This window comes from Chlamydotis macqueenii, chromosome 8, assembly GCF_036417535.1.
Source record: "Chlamydotis macqueenii isolate bChlMac1 chromosome 8, bChlMac1.mat, whole genome shotgun sequence".
NCBI lineage: Eukaryota > Metazoa > Chordata > Aves > Otidiformes > Otididae > Chlamydotis > Chlamydotis macqueenii.
The window spans coordinates 28,840,255-28,857,951 of record NC_141563.1 but is presented as its reverse complement, the minus strand read 5'-3'; the positions used below and the strand labels follow the sequence as shown (position 1 = coordinate 28,857,951).

Sequence of the window (17,697 nt, the reverse complement as noted above, 5' to 3'; positions counted from 1 at the left end):
CGGCGGGCGGAGCGCTGCGGCGGACGGACCGGGACGGACCGGGCGCCATGGCGGGGCCACTGCTGCAGGGCTGGGGCCTGGGGGCGGCCCTGCGGAGCCGCGCCGCTCTCCGCCCGCTCGGGCTGCTGGCCCCGCCGTGCCGGGAGGTGACGGGGCCGGGGTCGGGGCCGGGGCCGGGAGAGGCGGCGCTGGAGGAGAACCCCTTCTACGGGAAGTACCGACACAAGATCCAGGAGCTGCGGAGGTGCGGGGGCAGCCGGGCCCTGAGGAGAAGGAGGGGGCAGCAGGATGACCGGGGCGGGGAGCTGCTTTTTGGGAAGAGGGAGCGCTGGGGGAGCTGGATTTCTTTAGGAGGAGGGCGGTCATTTTTAGCTTTGCGCCCTAATGAGAAAACTAATGAGTTTAGGCCAAATGCTGCTTTGAAATTCACATGCAGATGGCACAAAGTCCGTGAGAGAGTTGTCTCCCAACATGATCAGCTTGATAAGAGGTAGCTTAACTAACAAGAAATCAAAATTTTAAGTTAAGAACATGCATCAGTACCACGGTAAACATTTAAAAGGCCAAATGATGTTAATCACCCTGAGAAGGCTCTGAGGAGACCTTACAGCAGCCTTCCAGTACCTTTAGGGGGCCTACAAGAGAACTGTAGAGGGACTTTTGACAAGGGCAGGTAGGGATAGGACAAGGGACAATGGCTTTAAACTGGAAGGTGGTAGATTTAGATTGGACATAACAAATTATTTACTCTGAGGGTGGTGAGGCACTGGCACAGGTTGCTCAGAGAAGCTGTGGACGCCCCATCCGTGGAAGTGTTCAAGGCCAGGCTGGATGGGGCTTTGAGCGACCTGGTGTAGTTGGAGATGTCCCTGTCCATGGCAGGGGATTTGGAACTAGGTGATCTTTAAGATCCCTTCCAACCCAAACCATTCTATGATTCTGTACTGTTAATAGTCCCTTTTCTGATTCAGATCCAGTCCAGAGGTGTTTGAATCCCGTCTGGAAAAAAGAAGTGAAGTGAAAAAGCAACCCGTGGGATATTCCAAGCAAGGAGAATTCATTAGATGCATGGAAGAAAAGGCAAGGCCAATTTTCCTTGTAATTCACATATTTTAAAGCCACAATGCTATTTATATAGGATCAGCATAATGCTAGAAACATACAGTGTTCCTGTTAGCAAGGAGCTCCATAATTTCACTCTCTGGCAGATAAAAATGCTGTTCTGTATTCCAGTTTATTACTTTGCTTTTTTTTAGACTGTAAATTCTGTGCTTGAGGCCTTACATAAGTGTTTAATTAGTTTGAGATTACCTTGGCCAGATGGAGTGACGTGATTGTGCATTTATCATTTTGTAGTGAATGAAAGCAAGCTGTTTAATAAGATTGGACCCAAAATGCTTAATAGTTTTTGCTTTCATCCTTTCTGGTCTTGAGAATGATAATTCACATTATTAAGTTACTAATCTTCTTATTCTTCTAATCAATATTTTATTTTAATAAAATACACTGCAACAATCTCTAAGTATCTTAAATTTGAGCTCATACTCAGGAGGTCTTGTCAGCAGGCATGCTACGTGTGATAGTGAAGGCAAATAAATGGTATTAAAATATCAGCTTTAAAAAGTAAAGAAAAATGTTTTCTTCTAGGCAGAAGGCTTGGGCACAAAGACATCAAAGGGAGGTTTCACAAAAGATAAGGTAAGGGAAGGGTGCTGACAAATCAAGGATGTAGATTAACTTACATTGCTGCCATCAGTGCTTCAGAAAAGAGCTTCTCGACATAAAACTAATATTACTTATGCTGCACTTGAGTATAAGGTACTCATTTGCTATTGGGTTCACGTTCAAGTCTTAAAACTCCCAGCAGTCTGGTTTTTATTATCCAGTCCTTTCTCTCTTGACCTCTTGGACGTTCTTGCTATTTAGGGGATCAGTACTGAATGCTGACAGTAATAAAAGGAAAGAGTTAAGCTGCCTTTACAGCACGTAAATATATTTCCAAAGATCAACCAACAGAGGGACAAGAGAATAGTTTTATTCTCTTTAACATTCTTGTGTTTTGGCAAACTTTCCTTGTGAATCTGCCAGCATGTATCCAAGATGGCTGAAGGGGAAAGGCTGCAACTTCTCTTGCAGCTTCAGTAGAGATCTGCACAACTGGAGCAAAGTGTGTTCTGTGTCCTGAGAGAATCTCTTCTGTTCTGCCTCAGTCTGTGAATCCACTTCTCAGTCTGTTACTGCTTATGATTTACTGGTTTCTTTGGCAATTAAGAGGACTAAGTCACACTGTAAACTGAATTAAGTTCCACCAGCTTGATTTTGTTCTCTGTAATTGCATTCATTCATTCTGGATTCTCACTGAATAAGAGAACTGTCATCATGCCAAATTCCTTCTGCTTTCTCTTGCAGACGCTTGATTCCATTCTTAATGTTGAAATGGTGAAAGAAAAATCTGCGGAGGAGATAAAACAGGTGATGGATTTAAATGGAATAAAGTTTGCTCTGCATCTGTGCTTAATAGTAATCTACATGTGAGGATGGAAATTTTGCTTTGGCTGTAAAATAAAACATGATTGTGGATGTGTATTTATAAAAAGCATATTCACATGCGTATCAGTAGTGCAAGATAAAGTTTTCTCCATACAGGTAAGTCCATCCAGGATGTACCCACTTGATAAATAATACATCTGGACTTGATCATTCAAAAACTGTCTCTGCTGTAATTCTTATTGTTGCCACTTAATGTGTAGGAGTTGAACTGCCATTAGCAAGCTCATGTCAGGTTTGAAGCCAGGTAAAGGTAAGTCCCAGCAGTAGCTCATATGGATTATGCTGCATTTGTTTTGCAGGAATAAAAATAAAGCTTTTGCCACCTTGTACCTTTGCATTATCTGTCGTTCAGGAGCCTGTGTACTCATACTAAGTTGGTTGGGGTAAGGAGGAGGTGGATGGGTCTGTTTGTTTGCCGAACAGTGTGACTCAAGCTATTCTCCCTGGTATCTGTTTGGCTTTGCACTCCATTCCCTTTTATCTAGTTATGAGTCACATCTGTTGCACGTTTCTGATGTACCTTGAGTGGGATCTGTGTATTTTTTTTTTTTTCCTTATCTGACTCTGTGCCAAGACACTATGTAGACATGATCATTTAAGCACGTATGAAGGAGCCTTCTGGCACAGCTTAGCAGAAATCTAGCTGCTTTCCTGATAGCTCAAGAACATCACAGAAGTAGTTGTGCTCTGCAGGGGATGGTGTGGACCAGTTATAGCAGGGAGTGCATTTGATAACTTATGAGTTTCCTTCGAGTTCCTCTCTGTTTCATTGCTTAAACATTTTATTGATAATTCTCATTAGTTACGTAGGATTGGGAAAGAGCAACTGAAAGAGTCCTGGACTCTGAGCTTTTATGTAGGTATTGCCATCCTGCTGCGGTGAAGAAAAAGATTATGAATGCAGAGGAGCATTATGCAAAGACTTGTCTTCTGCTCAGAATGTTTTGTTTGCTCTTTATTTAAAAAGCAAACAACTCCAGAAATCGTTAGCATGATTGTTGTGAAAAATACAAGATGCACTTCTGATGGCTAGTAAATCTAGAGCCACCTCTGAGCCCACTGCTTCTTTCTGTTATCTGGTTGAAATTTGTTATTGATTACAAGTACTCTGCAATGTTAGTGTATTGCATTAGCAGGAAAATCAGTCAGGCTTGATGGAAAAATCACTTCTCAAAGTGCTTACAAAGGTTAGTTGACAAATGGAGTGATTTTTGAAGCGTTTAATATTACTGCACTGTGCTTGATTTTAACTGTAGCTCATCTCCTTTGTTTCCCACAGATTTGGAATCAGTATTTTTCTGCAAAAGATACGGTTTATGCTGTTATTCCTGTAAGTACTTCCCTTGTAATTATGCACGTGAAAAGCTAGTATGCAGAGCTTTCTTTTCTGACTGTGATTCTGTTGCTTTTAAAAGCAATCATTGAAGGAAAATGAGGTTTCAAGAACAAACTTTCTTTCCGGATTGAGTCATCTTATTGCCCCAAATAAAAGCTTTAGTTACCAAAAATGTTTATCTTTTTTTTTTATTATTTTTTTTTTCCCTTCTCACTTACATCAGTCTCAATAAAGCTAGTGCCTTTTTCTACACACGTAGCTTCAATTTCCAGGTATTTTTTATTATGAGTATCCAATATTCTTTGCAGGGCCCTAGTATCTGTTAAGGTAGCGTTTGTATTTTCACATCATTTTTTCCTCATAGTTACTAGTCTCTCTCCCCTCTTCCCTGCTGCATGGACAGGTAACTCAAGTTTAACATGGCAGTGTTGGAGCACTTGGCTAATAACTTGCACATGGCTAATCGCTTGTTACTTTTATATATTTAAAATTATTGGCAGCACTGTCTTTCATTGAGATTGCATGGTGCTTCCTGTGATAAGATCGTATTTCTGATTCCTGCTAACTTTACCAGATGTTAATTGTTGTTAATATGCGTTAGGCTGAAGGAGTTTTTTTCGCTTTTGGGATTTCTTTTTATTCTTTGCTTCAGAGTCTCCATGTGATCGTGATCTCTTAAATCTGTCTTTTCACAGCTGTGCACAAACTGCGTATTCCTTGAGTTCTCAAAACCTCATTTAGATCTGGGGTCTGATTTGCCGTTGTACTTGGCCCTTTGATGCAGCTGAAGCCAGTGGGAGGCTGTATTCCAAACGTATGAAGCGCTGTGCGCTCTGAAAATAGCAATGTGGGATTTGAAGTCAAGCAGCTTTGTGTTCCAGTTTTCCCAACATGTGGATGTTGTGAAAAGAGTTTGCATTGCACGTTTACTGTAGCAGAGGGCCAGAGCTGGGGACTCCAGTTAAGATGGTGTAGGTCTTTTATTAGCAGGGCGTGCATTGTTTTAGAGGAGCTTTGGATGCTTTTAAGGCTTTAATGCAAACCAGATCCCAGGCATATTAGGAACTAGTTTATGGTGTCATCGAGGGGGAAAAAAAACCCTGTCTTTTGCCAGAAGCTTTTTGTTGGCTGCAAGAAAGGCCTTGCATAATTCTTGAGTGCTCAAAAGCACACACAGAGGAATTTCATGTTTATGAATGGCATATGTTTTCTTTCTTGAACACCTTAGGGTAAGTATCAATATATGGTGCTGGGAAGAGAAAAGCAGGCAAAAGATTTGGGGGAATGCAGTGAACATGTGAATGAGGTTGCGAGGTTTCATCAGGGATGACCAAGTATGTTTGTTGTTTTAACCTAAGCAGTACGTATGTTATTTGAGTAAATATCTAGGCTGCATTTTAATACTGAGGAACAGATGCCTGTGGTGTAAAATCCACAACTTGGGGCCAGGAATATTTCATCTTACTCAGCTGTTGACACCACATGATGCAGTGGAGCTATTACTGAAGGAAATGTAAGCCTGAAGCACGGGCCCTTCACCTCCAAGGAGCTTTGGATCCAAAGAGTTTGCTGCTGCATCTTAGAGACAGCATTGTTAAAATGGAATACTGATGACCTTTAGGCAACTAAGAACTAAATACAGGTTTCCATGCACTCGACGTTAGCTGTTCCCCCAGTGAGAGCTCCTGTAGATGGAAGTTGTACCCTGTAAAGGGTAATGAGGTGATTCTGAATAACTGTGTATCCATGTTTGTGTTACGAAGTTGAATTTCTCTTTCTCCTTCCCCAAAGGCAGAGAAGTTTGATTTAATATGGAAGAGAGCCCAGAAATGTCCATCGGTACGTATGGCAGAGACTCGTGACGCGTGGATGTATAGCTGTAATGCGTGTCTCCTCTCTGAAGCCTAATTCATGAACTTTTGACCCTTCTGTATTCACTCTCATTGTATTAGCTCAATTAGTAAAATCCAGGTGCTCAAATAATTGTCTTAGTGTTCAGATAAAAGCAATGGCTATTCACATCTATTAAAAAGTTTGATGTAGCTATGAAATACCTAGATACAAGCGATGCAGGGTTCAGAAACGAGAGCACAGAATCTCCCAGGGAATGGATTTAGCTGCAGGCCTCCCGTTTCCATTAACTGATGTCTTGCAGTTCAGTCTCTTCCATGCAGTGTTGTAGAAAGACAAGCCTTTTAGGCCAGCTTCACTGATGTTCCCACCTGCCTTTCCTTATTGCTGAAAGCGTCCTTGCTTTAACCTAGTGGAACTGCTGTTAGCTATAGCTACATGTCACCATGGCATTACACTGCATGTACATGGAAAAAGTGAGTTCTCTTGTCTTAATGGTTGGTGTGAGTTGTTCCTCTTTCTTTTTATGTTTCTTTACTGGCAGTGAAGATAGGCAGGAGTATCTGAAAGGGATAAAGATAAATCAGTATGTTGGGGTTCTGTCCACGGAAGGAGCTGAACCTTGTCATCTGTTAGTCTGCTTTTCCTCATCCTAAGCGTGCATAGCCGCCCTTTCCTCACCACACTGGTGGTCTGTGATAGGTAAAGGTTGGTAAGCTAACAAGAGCTGTTTGCAGGGAAGCCATACTGGGCAGGCACTATGCTGTGTCAATGACGCATCTCTGTCCCTAAGGGAGCGTGAGTTGTCAAAAAAGACTGTATGACACGCACTGCAAAATTTAGAAGTGTAAGTTTGCTTGCAAGGCATTGTAATTCAACAGCTGTGATGGGAAGGAAGAGGGGAATTGGGTGTAGTCAAACCCTTTACTACAGATACAGAGTTGTGTCTTAGGTGTACGCCAGCACAGCAAAGCATAAAATCCTGAGAGTGTGTAATACTGTTATTTCAGAAATGAGTGGATTTCCAAGATTTGCCTTCACTGTTTCTCATGTGGGTTGGTGGATTTCTTTTAAGCTTCAATTAGAAGATTCCTGTGTGAATGAGCATGTTGTTGCTTTGAAGAAGTTAAACTACAAAAGAGCAACAAACCAAAGCGTATCTTTCTGCAGTTTTATACCACATGCTGCTGGATTAATATTATTTTTTGTTGCAAGTAATGTGTTTTTACAGTAATTTGTGTGCTGAAGCATGGACTTTGTGCAAATTTCACTGTGCTGAGACAAAAATTAAATGCTTCATTCCTTTATGAAAACAGTGTAGCTAGACTTCACCGCGCTGGGAAGAGTGCTTTTGTAGATCTGAATGGGAGACTTTACTGGATTGATGGATTCATCCTGTATATTTTACTTGCCAAGAGCATGATCAGATATATCTGGCTTCCCAAGCTACGTGGAGCTTGGAAAGTTATTTATAACTTTAAGTGCATTTCTGTACGGTGTGTTGGCATTCAGTCAGGTATCCTGCATGTTTTTCTGCTCCCATGTTGTCCTTTCCCTTGGTGTGGGAAAAAGAGCAAGTCCCTAGCCTATGGAGCTGAATAGACTGTAAATGTTTAGAGAGAAAATGCTTGCTGCCTGTTCTGGAACAGCTGGTGAAATTACAGGATTAAACACTCTGAATGCTCATTATCTTACCTTTTACCATTTCTGCTGTTCATTTTCTAGAAGTGAACCAAAAGGTCAGAGTCTGAATGTTCTCCACTGTTCTTTCCTTTCCTTTGTCTGTCTCATAATACTAATAAAAATATGTGCCAACATATTTGCTAATGAAGTAATACTGGTAAGATAATGCTGGTTTATTATCTGCTTTGAAGTCTGATTCCTGCTGTCCTGTCACTTCTGATGGGGCAAATAAACGCTTTTTTCTGTTTTGATTCTCTCACTGAAGCATTTATGCTGGAGGCCATTATGACAGAGGCATCATTCTGTTCTATGAAAGGGAGAACTGGGTTTTTTTAATCATTTCTCTGCAGTTTCTATATGCTTTGCCAAGAAAAGAAGGCTATGAGTTCTTTGTGGGGCAGTGGTCAGGAGCAGAATTGCACTTCACTTCACTAATAAACATTCAGGTGAGTGATTGAAATAAGAAGTCCAAAAATGGCTTAGGATCCAGAAATTGTAATATCAGCATATTACAATATATAATATTTGCTATATAGTTTAATGAACAGGTTGTCTAGCTTAACTTGGAAATAAACCATCAGGGAAAAACTACCATTAATTATGGGTAAATTAGTAAGTTTATGGGAATTAAGAGTCTCTTTAATCTAGAGGAGAATGAGGTAGAAGTCAAATAGTATCCGAATAGAAGCAAGACCCAAAATTTTTTTGAACTGTTTGTGCAAACTACTTAAAATACCAGTAAATGCTATGAGATTAAATATCTTTCTGGAAATTGTGGGTTATTTTAAATGCAAAATGGTCTTTAGTCAAGGAAAAACCCAACCTAACTCTGCAAATCCCTTTTTTTCCTCTAAATACCAGGAATAATGAACTTTTAATTAGAACTGACTCTTTAGCCTTGAAAAATGGCTTCATAGCAGTTAATACTCAAAAGTTTTGTAATCAAGCCTCAAAATCTGCAATAGAGCTGGAGTTCTTTATGGGATACTGACAGGTTTCTTTATCTCCTTCAGACTCAAGGTGAAAGTGCTCCTAGCCAGTTGGTCTTGTACCATTATCCTGAGCTGCAGAAGGAAAAAGGGATAGTACTGATGACAGCAGAAATGGACTCAAAGTTCTTGGTAAGAGAAATCCGTTCATTGGCTTCCTTCATTTTATGCAGCAACTCCTCCTATAGTTTTGAGTTAAAACCAAATTAAAGTCAAATATTTAAAAGACCCTTTCCCAAAGAGTGGTTTGACTGTATTTCTTTAACTTAATCTGCTTACTACTAGAGAAAGCTAGAAGGAAATCATCAGTCTTTGGCTATCTGGTGATTTCAGCTCATACATTGGTTTTTTTTTTTTTTTTTTTCCTTTCTTTGGGTATTATAGTTTATTGCTGTAAAAATAGAAGTGCTTCTGTTTTTCTTACTGATGGAAGGAAATTGAAATGACAGCTGTTGCTACCTGAAGAAGATAGAACAGTGAAGCTTAATACTGCTCATCAAATCAGGAGTCTTCCAGAGCTTTGTGCTAGATTTCTGCATGCCTTTGCTCTTTTCTCTGTGTGTGGGTGTGCTGTTACTTGTTTATCTGTAATAGTATGGTGTTAGGACTAAGAGCACAGGGGATTATACTGGTGGAACATATAACTAAAGCATCCCACCTCTAACTGACCTACTTATACCAGTTCTGAAACTGTGCAGAGGAGCCACTGGTAATGCATTCGCTCTGTTGTATCTCAGAGTAGACAGTTTTTGCAAGTAGGTCAACTGGGAAGAAAGGGACGATGAGACTTTGGTGCATTTCCAGTGCTTTAGAGTGGGCAGGGATTGTGAAAGACATCTTTGACCTCTGATGTATGCTCAGCAGGAGAGAAGTTTGTAGGCACAGTACTAAATATGTAAGTAGGTCAGGAACAAGAGGGAGGTGGTTTGTTAAGAGATTTGTGAAACTAAGGTGGCTTGGAATTGAGTTATTTGGTGAGTAGAACTGCACCCTTTCTGCTGCTGAAGAGTCTTTTTCAACGGGATACTCAAATACTGCAAAACCAGATGGTAACAAATTCTTTGTTTCAACTTGCAGATGGTCCATGAAGCACAGTGCTTGGCGAATCAGGTGCAGTTTTTCTATGCAACGGATCGTTCTGAGACCTACGAATTAGTGGAGGCTTTCAACCACAGATCGAGTGAATTTAAATATATGTCGGTTATAGCAGAGCTTGAGCAAAGCGGACTTGGACGAGAACTGAGACCTGGTCAGGCTTCTGACAAGTCGTAGAGCCTGACCTGTGGGTGAAGCAAGCCAGCAGCAGGGAGGGGGTTTCCCAGCTGGGGTATTCCTGTCTCTTTTGTTTTACAAATTTGATTTGGCTACAGAAAGGATCTGGCAATGTCCTGGGAGTGTGATAGTCAAGCCTGTCTGGCACTGATGCAAGATGAGGACTTGGGCCGTTTGAACAACAGTAACTAATTGCCAAAACGGAGCCTTGTACTTCAGTGTAATTTCATCAGAACCAGCCATTTCTCCATCCTGTAACTTACTGCTGCATGCTGTATTTTTGAAATCTGGAATAAAGTGACAGAAGCGGAGCTATGTAATGGACTATATTGACATCAGGAGGCAGATAACAATCAATGTTTATTTGCAGTAAATGCATTTTAAATGCCCTCTGCCATTATAATTGCATGGTCCAGCGCTCTTTAATCTGTGTGGAATTTATACAGGCTTGTCCATCAAGAAAAGGGAATAGGACCCATGGTCTAAAACAGACTTCTCTTTGTTACTGTGTGTGTGAGGTTCCTTACACAGATGTAAACTGTGACCTGTTTTTTTTTTTCTCAGGATTAAAAAATAGAGTGACTAGATCTGTTTGGGGAATTTTATGCTTTTTAATTGATATATTAATTTTATCCTGTTGCTGTGTTTTTCCTGAGGAGTAGGATATTATAAAATGGTTTTACTTTTGTATATTTTTGAATAGTGTAGAGGAATTAATTTTTCTCAGACTGGCAGCTAGTCAGGTAACTCTACAAATGGTATTTGGAGGGACAAAAAATAACTCTTGTTCCCATTTCAGGAAAGCGTCTATCTCCAATAAAAGCAAGATGGAATTGCATAGTAAAAGAGAGTGAGCTACCAGCTGGTTTCTCCATTGCTAAGTGACAATGCATGAAAAAATGCATTGGTGTTAATATGCACAGCAAATTTAACATGGCACTGTTGGTAAGAATCTGGCTTTTAAGACCCACAGCTGGTTTCATTTTTTAAACCTGTCTTCAACAAAAGACTCTCAAAGCATTCATGCTTTGAGCTTTTGTCTTCATTCCCAGCAGAAGCAGCCAGTTTATCTGCAGACAAGGGTGTACTGCAGTAGGACTAAGTCATGTGCAGCCTGTGCACGGACTGCCAGCATCCCACCACTGCACAGGTAGACAGGCAAACAGAAGACAGCCAGGAGCTTCCCAGGAGCAATGCTGAAATATTTCCCATATCCACATCAAATTCTTGGCACTAACTTGACCTTAGCACTAATGATTCGTGATGTCCAGGCCACTTTGTGTTTTCCCATCAGCCTGCTGAAGCCAGAAAGCATTCCCTCCTTCCTTGCTTTGCCAAAGAAATGGAGGCAAGAAGAGTATGCAACTTGTCGCTCTGTTAGAGTAAAAGTAATTTTTTGGGCAGGGCTGATTTTCTGTGCTACTGTGAGCTGATAGGGAGGTTTGATTAGTTATGAAGGGCTCTTACACAATCGCTGTGCTAGCGTAATGGTAGGACCCTGTTGCTGTAATACTGTCACCCCATACTTTCTCAACCTGTTCTTTGGACATCGTTCAACTAAGAACTAAAGGCAGATAGCGAGGTTTTATTGTTGGGGTCTGTTTCAGCAGTGACTTGTATGCATTGGGTGTGAACTCCTGTCCATTCAGGGAATTGTAAGATGTTTCTAGATGAGGCACAGCTTCTCCTGGGGCTCTGCTGCAAGAAGGTGCTCTTGCTCCAGTAATGTCGTCTTTTTGTTTCTGATTGCATTGGGTCCATCAGTGTGTGCATAGCAGGGGAATGATCAGAAGAGGTGTGGATAGGGCGGCTATAATCTGAACAGCAAATCGCCTTTATTAAAGAGCCTTTCTACTTTTATAGCTTTCATGCTCCATTTATCACTTTCCCTTAGCTGAAATAAGGGCAGTTTTGATTCATTATTCACTTCCTGCTTTGAAGAAGTCAAAGTTGCTGCATTCATTTTTAATATAGCTGTAATATAACATCCCTGGATGAGTAATGGCTAACAGGAGTGAAATTCAAGGCTTCCAAATCTACACTTGAGCCTCTTTCTGAGCTTAAAAGGCCAAAGCCTCTAGTAAGGGCTGTAGCAGTCACTACCTATAATTCTGAGCGGTTTTTATTTTCAACCCATTGTGTGATTAATCCCAAGCTAAGGACTTCTCCAAGGGTTTAAGACAGACAGAAATAGCAAAGTCAAGAAAAGGAAGCACTTCTTGCATTGCATTGGAATGGTGTTTAAATAAGACCCAAACTGAAGAGGGAAAGTTGATCATACCACCTGTAGCCATTTTATAAGAGACTGCATTTTCTGGCTCTGGCAGAGGTGGAGTCGACTGATGGAGGGAGTGAGGGCTTTTTTCTGCAGGTGTATTCCTGTGCACGCCGTAACACGTTTCCTCCTTGTGTCAGGGTGAGACCACTTGGCACAGAAATGACTGACTTGGTGTCAGTGGTGCTGTATTGCATCTCCCCGAGGAGCAGAGGAGCAAAGAGCTGTCGAGACTTGTATGTGTGCGTGTGCAATGGCAGGGAGATAGCGGAGGGCTTACAAAGCTGAAAGTTGCACATTCTCCCTGGAGATATTCCCAGATCTGCTGCTGTGGACAGGATTTGCTGCAGTCTGGGAAAACGTTACTGCTGTGTTTTCTTCAGGAAGCCAGTGCAATGGACTGCACCACTGAAACGCTGCTGTGAGCAGGGGAAGCTTCAGACAGCTACGTCCTCTTGTATCGCTGAACTAATTTCTGTATTCCTATAGCTTACAACAGCAGGTGGCCCTGTAGTCCAAGACGCTGCACCATCAGAGCATCTTGGTCATGGACAACAGAGTTGGTTCAATATTCAGTGGCCCAGTTGTAGGATGCAAATTTGGCAGGGTGTGAATAAGCTCCCTAATTTGTAAATGGAAAAGTGGAAACTGAGTCCTTTTGGAAGCGTATGTGCTAATGTGTGTGCTTGTGCCACAGTTCGGATTTGAGCAGCACAGTCTAGGATCTGTGCTGACTGCTGCTGGGGTGGTGATGAGGCTGAAACTGGGATAAAGACCTATAATAAAAAGGACCTAGAGAAACTCTAGGCCTGATCCTCCATTCCACTAAGTGCTTGTTGTACAGGGGAGTAACTCAGCTGAAGAACTGGCCCCACAAACCATCCCTGCAGAAACAGGCCAGCGGTGTTTTGTGGCTGTGTGGCTTCTGCGGTGCCTGGGATGCACCTCTGCATGAACCGTGCTGCTGGCTGCCTGGCATAGCCTCGCCATGCTTGTAAGACACTTAGGATCAGTGTTGAGCCGAAGAACCGGTGAAAATAACGCTGTCAGTCTTGAGGTGGGGAGAGAAGGTAACTGAGAATTAGGTGCCATGCAGCCACTAGAGGGAAGTTTTGTCTCCTTATTCTGAGCTACTGGCACACACACAGCTTGTGTGAGCTGTCTGCTCAGCTTTGTGAACTTGGAGTGAGTTTTGTGCTAAAAAAAAAATTTGTCTAGGTGCCCAGGCTGCTCCTGTGTGGTTAATATTGCAGTGGGCTGCACAGAGTTAAACCAACGGTTCCCCTAGCTTGGTGTCCTAGATCCTGGATGAGCTGCCTTGGGAAGGGTAAACATCTCACAATAGTTTTCCTGGTCGTTTTGCTGATTTCCAGCCATTTGTGGGCCAGGATCTTCCTGAGCTGGATGCATCGCTCTGTCTTTGGTAGCTCTCAAGTTGGCAGGTTCACGGAGGAGAAGCCCAGGTCTCCCCATGGCCCTGTGTAGGCTTCAGACCCTGTAGCATCCTGCAGCAAGAACTTTATGGCTGAACTAGGTGCTGTAGGAGCCACCTCCTTCCCTCTGTGCTGCCTGTGGTCTGCCTCTGGCTGGAGGAGAGCCCAGAGCCAGGGCTGTGGCAGCAGATCCTGCTAGGAGCGGTGGAGCAAGTTTTGCAGCCAGCGGCTCTTCGTTATCAGCATCTCAAACCCCCGGCTTTCCCACCCACCGCTGTTGCCCCGAGGAGATGTACCCCCACGTCAGCAGGAAACCCACAGCCCCTCCTGCTCCCTGGGGAGACACCCTGGCTTATGAAAGGCGGCTGTGGCAGCAATCAGGGAAGTGCAGATTGAAGGATTATGTTCTTACCCTCGCTTAAAACGCTGACTCCAGTGCTTTTTCATCTGCGCCTGGTTTTTAACCTGTGCCTTAGAAAATGACAAGACTCCAGTCGCCCCTGATCTGCAGCTGAGGAAGTTCCCACTCCCTGAGCGTGCGCAGGACTTGGTGGAGTGGGGAGGGCGAGATGGCTGTTCCTGATGCTGCATAGCCGAGGCAAACTTCTCTGGGCACATCCTTTGCCTCTCTGGGAATAACCGGAGCAAACCCACTGCTCCCTTTGCTCTATCTCGTGGTCTGCACAGGCACACAGAGCCTTCAGACCTTTCCTGGGGTCTGCATCTCCCTGTCCCACAGGGTGCTGTGCTGGCTGGGGTGCTGTACGGCCGGGGTGTGTGCCATGCAGGGCATTGCGTGGCCAAAGAGAGCCCAGCCTGGCACCACAGCTGTTGAGGGGCTGACTGCACCCCCACCCCCCTGGTGCAGCTGTGTCCGGCTGAGCCATGTGAAGCCACATCACTGTTGGGCCTCCTTCCATGGCCCATGAGGTCCGATGGAGCCATCCAACACTCCAGGCTCACTTCCTTCCCTGCTTCCTTCCCCCCAGATAAATTCAGCCATGCACCTGCCTTTAGGAGTGGGGCCAACCCCCCTCTTCCTTCCTCCGGGGCAGACAAATGCCCTCTTCACAATACCACATCCCTCCTGCCCCAAACCTGCCCCTTGGGCCTTTTCCTCTCTCCCAAGCAACTCCTGCCCTCCCTCCCCACAGCTGGGATGCCGAGTGGCTCTGGTACTGTGAGCACTCTGCTCTGAGAGGTTTCCAAAACCCAAAGACCTGTGCGAGGGGGTAACTCCCTGACCAAGAGGTGCTGTTCACCCCTGCAGACTTGTGAGGCTGCAGCTGATTCTGTGTTCCTGGCCCCTCTTCTTTGGCTCCAGACCCCATCTCGCCTTGAACTGTTTTGGCTCCATCTTGCCTGTGTATAAATCTTGGCCATGAGCTCCCTCTGGGATCTTTGCGATACAGCCAAGCCCCCTCAGTTTTGGATTTGTGCCCATTTTTTGCTGGGGTTTCAGTTGAAAGTTTCCTCTTGGCTTGGCATTAGCTGTTGGGAGTTACATCTGCTCCGCAGACCTCTGCCTCCTGCTCACGAGGTCTGAGGACATTTTGTGGTTTCCTGCACGGCTTGGGGATGAGCGTGGACGCTGGTGCCTGCTGGGTCCCTGGGGTGGAGGACAGCAGCGTTGCTCAGCCCTTGCTGGAACTCAGGATGGCTGCGACGTGCAAGCAGGGAGCATCCAGCGTTGCGGATGCTCCCCCAGGTGCCAAAAAAAGACTTTGCAGAGCTGCTACTGCTGCCTGAACCTGCTGGAGCTGGCGCAGGGCTGGGTCGCCAGCAGCCAGGGGGAGCCTGCTGGACTCCTTGGACCTGAGCCTGGTTTTAGGGGTGTTACTTCGACCTGAGACCATCTGCAATGACCATGAGAGATGCACTCAGGAGCAGGGCCAGGCATGCAGAGCAGAGCTTTTGGGGTTACGGCTGTTGTATTAAATTGGCTGATGATCACGGTGGGAAGCAGCCAGATGGATGAACTTGACAGCTTGTGTTTCCCTCCTGCCCTAGGAGCTGAGCATGCAGGGTGCTTTGCCTCTAAGTTTTACCTTTTTTGGCAGAAATGTGCTGCATGTGTGAGACATCTCAGCCATCTCATGTTGCAATGGTTGCCAAGCACAGGCGAATCCTGCATGTCCTTGGTGTGTCCTTCTCCCATCACCTGGCCCGCGACCTGCCCTTCAGCCACATCCCAAATGGGGACAGGCAGGAAAGCAAGGAGCTGCTGGGGTGAGTGAGCCCAGATTCCCTCTGGCTCCACTCGAAAGTGATCTGCTAGAGGCTACTGCCTGATGCTATGGGCCCTTCGATGTCTTCTTTGCTCCTAATAAGACGCTGCTGCAGGTGACAAAGCGTCCACTGCACCTGCACAAAACCAGCACTGTGCTGGTGTCCTAGTTCCGGCTGCGATACAGGTAATTGTCCCAAGAAGCTGGGAGGGGACACAGCCAGGATAGCTGACCCAAACTGGCCAAAGGGATATTCCATACCATTTCACATCACACTCAGTATATAAAGTAGGGACGGTGGCTGGGCTGTGGGTGGGATTGCTGCTCAGGAGTGGGCTGGGCATCAGGTTCTGGGTGCTGAGCCACGTGCTTAGTATATTTTATTGTTGTTATTGGGTTTTTTTCCTTGTTTTCTCTTCCTTTGCTGTCCTGTTAAACTGTTTTTATCCCAGCCTACGAGTTTTGCCTGTCTTTTTCCACGATCCTCCTCTCCAATCCCACTGCAATGGGAATGAGTGAGTGAGCAGCCACGTGGTACTTAGTTGTTGACTGGGGCTAAACCACAACAGTCCTTTTCGAGGCCCAACGTGGGGCTTGAAGGTATAGACAGATCTGACCAGAGCGTGTTGAATCAAAATTTGTTATATGTACTTATTATTTTAGTTAAATAGTCGCTGGTCACAGTGTTGCTTTGGTTGGTCAGAAGGTTGTGTTATGTAAATCTGCATGTGTGCTATGTATTCCCCGTGGTGTTGTTCATCACCTCGGGGAGAATGACGAGGATTATCATTTTGCTGCACTGTGTAATATCGACTTACGGTATGATAACATCAATGGCCGTGAGGTTAAGTCGGTACCTGTATGCGGCATTGCTCTCATGCCTGTACCTCGGGTGCCATCTCTCGAAACTCATCAATAACGGCACCCAACCTATGGGGAAGATGGAGGAGGATAATTTCCCACACTCTTTCACCTCCCCTTTCTCCTTCAGGCTAGTTACAACAGTTTTTGAGAGTTTTTAATATCTTGGGGATGTTCAAGCCGGCATGCTCTTATTGCTGTATCTCCTGAATGTGTCCCAGGTCTTCTTTAGGGTTCCAAAAAAATTTTAGGAATACCACCCAGAGATCTGCCCCAAGGCTGGACAGTCATGGATGGCATGGCACATGGAAGAATATGGGCAGGTATCTAGAGAACGTCTCACCTCCAGCGGTTTGTAATTTCACTCCTGAACAACAGATGAAATGATAGAATATTTGAAGGGAAAATGCTGTGGCTATCTCAAAGAGGCACAACTTACCACACTGTGCTGGGCCCTGGCCAGTACCTACCAAACACTGCTCCACGTTCTGCAGCAGCCTGAGGGAGAAGAGAGGGAAAACAGACTGACAGGCACTGCAGCTGTGTAGGATCTGGGCATGACGTACATGGTATAGAATAAGGGGTGGATACTGTCCTGGTTCTGACTGGGATAGAGTTAAGTTTCATAAGAAGCTGGGAGGGAACACAGCTGAGACAGCTGACCCAAACTGGGCAAAGTGATATTTGATGTCATGCTCAGTATATAAAATTGGGATGCCACTGTGGAGGCGGGATCGCTGCTTGGGAACAGGCTGGGCATCAGGCCATGTGCTTAGTATATTCTATGATTGTTACTGGTTTTTTTTTTTTCTTGTTTCCTCTTCCTTTGCTATCCTGTTGAGCTGTTTTTATCCCAGCCCATGAGTTTTGCCTTTCTTTTTCCCCGATTCTCCTCTCCATCACACTGCAGGGGGGAAGAGTGGCAAGCAGCTGCGTGGTACTTAGTTGCTGGCTGAGGCTAAACCCTGACAGCTGAGCCTTGCACCAGCACAGAGAGAGGGAGGAAAGAAGAGCAGATGCTTTGCAGGGCCTGAGCTGAGCTCCCTCATGGCCGTCTGCTCTGGGAGGCTGCTGGATAATTGAGAGTGTTCGCCATTGCTCGGCCTGTAACTTTATTTCTAAAGACTGTCTCTGAACGTTGTGCCTCAAGGGCAACCCTTGGCATCACCTGTAGCTGAGAAGCCCCATTATGGGGGAAGGAGTCCAGATCCTGCAGAGA

The 17,697-nt window shown here is 44.6% G+C and overlaps 1 protein-coding gene across 2 annotated transcripts; it reads left to right on the top strand.

Moving 5' to 3' along the window:
- The first annotated feature begins 44 nt into the window (after positions 1 to 44).
- On the top strand, positions 45 to 10,268 carry ATPAF1 (ATP synthase mitochondrial F1 complex assembly factor 1). Of its 2 annotated transcripts, none has more exons than XM_010120506.2 (9): positions 45 to 244; positions 972 to 1,080; positions 1,648 to 1,698; positions 2,410 to 2,472; positions 3,830 to 3,880; positions 5,678 to 5,725; positions 7,771 to 7,866; positions 8,434 to 8,541; positions 9,487 to 10,268. In XM_010120506.2, the coding sequence occupies exons 1-9, from the start codon at positions 48 to 50 to the stop codon at positions 9,679 to 9,681; spliced, it is 918 nt and encodes a 305-aa protein (XP_010118808.2). In that variant the 5' UTR covers positions 45 to 47; the 3' UTR covers positions 9,682 to 10,268. The 2 variants fall into 2 exon arrangements, with proteins under 2 accessions (XP_010118808.2, XP_086609868.1); XM_086753742.1 differs by having other exon boundaries at positions 972 to 1,098.
- The last annotated feature ends 7,429 nt before the right edge of the window (positions 10,269 to 17,697 follow it).

Excerpts from the sequence above, each read along its gene's own strand:
- ATPAF1 (XM_086753742.1), top strand. The coding sequence starts at position 48 with ATGGCGGGGCCACTGCTGCAGGGCTGGGGCCTGGGGGCGGCCCTGCGG. Across the intron at positions 245-971 it reads AAGATCCAGGAGCTGCGGAG|ATCCAGTCCAGAGGTGTTTG; the intron begins GTGCGGGGGCAG and ends TTTCTGATTCAG. Across the intron at positions 5,726-7,770 it reads GAGCCCAGAAATGTCCATCG|TTTCTATATGCTTTGCCAAG; the intron begins GTACGTATGGCA and ends ATTTCTCTGCAG.